Source organism: Euphorbia lathyris, chromosome 4 (genome assembly GCF_963576675.1).
Source record: "Euphorbia lathyris chromosome 4, ddEupLath1.1, whole genome shotgun sequence".
NCBI lineage: Eukaryota > Viridiplantae > Streptophyta > Magnoliopsida > Malpighiales > Euphorbiaceae > Euphorbia > Euphorbia lathyris.
In genome coordinates this window covers 81,429,658-81,434,230 of record NC_088913.1, presented here as the reverse complement: position 1 = coordinate 81,434,230, position 4,573 = coordinate 81,429,658, and the positions used below count along the sequence as shown (strand labels likewise).

The following is a 4,573-nucleotide window of genomic DNA, read 5'->3' as shown; positions in this document are numbered from 1 at the left end:
TTCCTTAAATATACAAGTGAAAGTTTGCCTAAGGGGGATTTCATCAAACACCTAGTGTGCATCCTTTTTAACTTGAGCTTCCTCAATGTTCCCACATACTAACAATCATTCCTCATCATTCTTATATGAATTAAGATTCTCATTCACCATTTCATTACCCACAAACTCACAGTGAGAATTTAAATGATCATCAACACCATAAATATCCAACTTCTCACTAGTAATGTGGTTACCCATAACATCAATATGAGAAATTGAGAGTGTAGGACTTAGCTCTTAAATGTGCAAGGGAGGAAAGGTTTGTGATGAATCATTTGGGAGGCAACATTGGGTTTTCTTCATTTCTTCTAGGAGGGACTCCCTAAGGTTGCTTTAAGGGCATTTCAGATCTCTATCTAAAGTTTCTTTAAGCCGTTGTCAATGTTGTCGAAACATCTTAGTAATTTCTCATAGATTTCCTTATCTCGTTAATGCCTCCGTTCTTCATAATACCCAATGGATTTCCTTCTTTGTTTCTCAATTTGGTTCTAAAATCTTCCCATCTCTTATCGGTGACTTCTATGGATTCTTGTGATGAACTTGATTGAACCAACTGAAGAAGTCTCAGTTAGAAAAATGATCGGCTTTGTTACCAACTGATATAGATTAATGGCGAACGAGTTGATTTTAATCTTAAATCAACAAAAGACGTTCTTCTCTAGCTAAACTAGAAAGAGTTAATCCCAATGTTTACGAGCTACCCATAGGAATCAAAGATCCTTATTCATAAAAAGGATGAATCCTAATACTTCTCAAAGAGAAAGATAATAATTTGATTGATAAACGTTAAACATTACAAATGAAAGAGATGAATTTATATCATCTCTAAACCTAAAAATGAAATTACATAAAAGGGCAAATGCATACAATTAAAATAGATGAAGCTTAAAGGGTAAAATAGGATAGAGGTAAAGGGGTGGCATTATTTTGTAAATAAGGAGTGGCATGAGTTGTAAATAAGTGATGGAAAAATTGTAATTAGAAAGGAGGTAGAGTGAGGGACAAGATTGATCTTATAAGGGATTTTAAAAGTCCACATGACGTGTGGGAATAGCCACACAACATGTGGGTTGTTAAGTCAAAATTTAGCTAGCTGCATTCATAGTCCACACGGCATGTGGATTACCAAAATGAGAAGGAGGAGCTCAATTGGGATGCACACAATATGTGGGTTTTCTACATGGTGTGTGACTCTTTTTTTCAGCAAAAAGGTCTTCTCTTTGTCTTGGTGTGTTACCCCTTTGAGCCGACTTCATCCACTACTCATCTCCCCACATGTCGCTGACGGAATGCCCGCATTAGTGAGCTTTTCAAGATATCATATATACTGGCTAGACGCACAAACCGCTTGGGCCTGATCGGGACGCGTACATACTACAACATATATCATGACCAGGGACCGATGTATATACTACAAGAAAATTGCTTTTTGGCAACAAGTTTTGGCAAGTTCTGCACTAACTTGGTAGTATTGTTTTCCATCTTTCAGCTTGGTGGTGGGTATCTCTTTGGGTTACCTGTGGGATTCATTGCTGATTCAATTGGTGCTACTATTGGTGCTACAGCTGCTTTTCTTCTAATCAGAACAGTATGTATACGCCTTTCTAAACTTCTTAAAGGTTCTATATGAACTCTGTATTGCAAAAGTTGTATTCGTTAATGTTAATCTATGTATCATGAGAAAAAGAAAGGATGCATCTTCTTATCTGATTTTATTTTATCTTTATGGTGTTCTCTACATTTAGTCAAAAGTCAAAATTTACATCCTTGTATGCTGAACTTTTATCTATATTGATGTGCTATCTCACCTTCTCCAAATGTGGAGTTTTTTGGTGCTGATATTGCGTGCATGAATCTTTTGGTCTGATCCTATTCATCTGTATACAGATTGGCAGACCTTTTATTGTTTCCAAGTTGAAGGATTATCCACAATTTAGGTCAGTGGCGATTGTGATCCAGAAATCTGGTTTTAAGGTTTGTAGATCTCACATATTATCTGTCAAAACTTCATAGAAATGTCACTGACTTGTTCAACTACTCTTTATATATTTCCTTTTCCTAACATGTTACTTATATTCAGTCACAGCAGATGAGAAGTTCAAGGACTATTATTCCTTGTATATATTTTTGTTTGGCAAAATTTCTGAATTTCCTTATTTTATTTGTAGATTGTTCTTCTGCTTCAACTTGTTCCCTTGCTTCCTTTTAACATGATGAATTACCTGCTGTCTGTCACTCCTGTTTCAGTAGGGCAATATATGCTGGCTTCCTGGAAGGCTTCCTTGCTTCCTTGTTGTGAGGAGTTTGAACTTCAACTTTGAGTTGTAGTGAACTCATGGTTATCTTTCAAATTAATTGCCTTTTTTTTATTTCAAATTAATTAGCTCAATGTTTTTAATTTTTGTATCCCAAAAATCACCGAACCTTCTGACTTTTTAGGTACTTTTTCTTCTATGTGCTTGCGTTTGACAATTTTGTTCCCCTCTATGCCAATAAGGTCGGCCACTTTCATAACCCCAAAGTAATTCTAAATCATTCTTTATGAATATTCTGTGTAGAATTTTTCAACTCTAGACATGTACTTACAGAATTACATTCTTCTTTTTGCTCCCTCTACCTCTAGATCACTCCGTTTGACAATGATGGTGTTCAGATAAAATTTCTCTTATGGGAAGATCAGATTGTTCTGGTCAACCTTTTCAGGTATATTCTTGCCTTGGGTTGTAAATGTGATATTTTGTTTATCCTATTGATGCCTAAGTTAATTTCACAGTGTTGGAAGTATGCTTGCACTTGATAGACCATATATAGCAAGTTAAAAAGAAAGTGCAGTTGAAACAACAAGCGAGTTCTGTCTTTAATATGATACTGTCAAAGAACTCTATTTCTATATTTGCTTATCCTCTTTTCTTTTTCTTATTTAGGAGGGAGTTTCATGATGATGCATTAAATGAAAGTGAAGTGTAAAGAGGAATCCATGCTTGAGAGAATAGACCAATTTTTGTATAGTAAAATAACTTTTTGTAAAATTCATACTCTAACTTTTTGCTATCTTTGAAAGTTTTTGTAAATGTGATGATTATTAGTTTTGATGTAATTAGATACGATGGTTTTGTAAAAAGAATATATGTTGATTTGGAAATTAATTATGGATATTAAGTAGCTTTTTACTTATGATAATTATTGTATTTTATTTTGTGTCATGTATATATATAAAAAATAGAAAATAAATATTATATATATATACATAGCTATTTTATTTGGCAACAATAATTTAGTTTCCAAACATCGGGATATATGGCAACGACAAAATTTGTTGCTAAACTTCAAAGTATATAGCAACAACATTTGTTGTTGCAAATCATCATAATATATGGCAATGCCAGCAGTTGTTGCTACACCTCAAAGTGTATGGCAACGATAGAGCCCGTTGCAAAACCTTATATTTATGGCAGCGACGACCTCTGTTGCTAAACGTAAATATAAATATAGCAACGTCATGCACTGTTGCAAAAGATAAATTTTATGTCCTCACATATGCTTCGGAATTGGCAACGCCAAACTTTTCGCAACAAGGATTTCGTTGCCAAAAACACATATTTGGCAACGACAGGTAAGTCGTTGCAATAACCTTTAACAACGAAACTTATTGTAACGAGCAAAAATCGTTGCGAAAAATGAAATGTCGTTGCTAAATATATTTTTAGCAACGACTTGTAGCGTTGCCAAAGAGCAAATTTCTTGTAGTGATAGTGGAGGAAATGGGGGCACTTTCCAACACAAACTTAGAAAAAAAAATCATTCAGCAAATGTGTCCCCCCACTACTTGTCGATTATTTTAACTTTGGAGGACTTAAGAAAAACAAAAGACGCACATACCTGTGGCACTTTCCATGCAATAAATTTTTTAGACACTTTTCATACAATAATTTTTTTTATAAGAGATTAACTATGAGAACGAGTAAGGTAATAGCAAAATCCTCATCATCAATTTCTACATCTCTCTTTTTAAGGTGCATAAATAGTGAAAAATAGTAAAGATGAGTTTGAATGGATTTACCTATAAGCAATGAAGATCTTTTAATCTGCTTTTCAACAAAAGTCAATTTGTCACTGATTTGTCATGCATGTCGACTCCAGTTTCAGCCAAAGCCAAGTTCAACTAGTATTCTTGGCGACCTCCCTCAAAACCTCCTTCGAGACACACATGAATAGAGTTAAGAGTGCATTTTTTTTATCTAGTTGTTTCCACTGCTCATCCGTTATGGAAGCAGAATTTGTTCCCATCCCAACAAGAGCCACCTTCCATCTGTTTTGAATTACCGTGCATCTTCAGTTGTCATTGATAGAAATTTCGATCTATCAAACTTTTTAATTTTAATTTTTTAGACAATACCATATCTAACAAATAATTAATCACTGAAGAAAACCAAGCACTTTGAAAGAAAAAACAACAACACAAGTTCGTTCGGCTTCACTAATTTCCTTATCTCAAACTGTAACACACTTGCAATGTTGATGTTCTCTCAATCAA

The 4,573-nt window shown here is 34.4% G+C and overlaps 1 protein-coding gene across 3 annotated transcripts; it reads left to right on the top strand.

The window, feature by feature from the left end:
- Positions 1 to 1,172: 1,172 nt before the first annotated feature.
- On the top strand, positions 1,173 to 3,143 carry LOC136227499 (uncharacterized). Of its 3 annotated transcripts, XM_066016187.1 has the most exons (6): positions 1,173 to 1,627; positions 1,927 to 2,013; positions 2,208 to 2,334; positions 2,479 to 2,536; positions 2,663 to 2,742; positions 2,964 to 3,143. In XM_066016187.1, the coding sequence occupies exons 1-5, from the start codon at positions 1,442 to 1,444 to the stop codon at positions 2,694 to 2,696; spliced, it is 492 nt and encodes a 163-aa protein (XP_065872259.1). In that variant the 5' UTR covers positions 1,173 to 1,441; the 3' UTR covers positions 2,697 to 2,742; positions 2,964 to 3,143. The 3 variants fall into 3 exon arrangements, 2 of the variants coding, with proteins under 2 accessions (XP_065872259.1, XP_065872258.1); XM_066016186.1 differs by having other exon boundaries at positions 2,663 to 3,143; XR_010688100.1 differs by having other exon boundaries at positions 1,173 to 1,443; positions 1,529 to 1,627; positions 1,927 to 2,536; positions 2,663 to 3,143.
- The last annotated feature ends 1,430 nt before the right edge of the window (positions 3,144 to 4,573 follow it).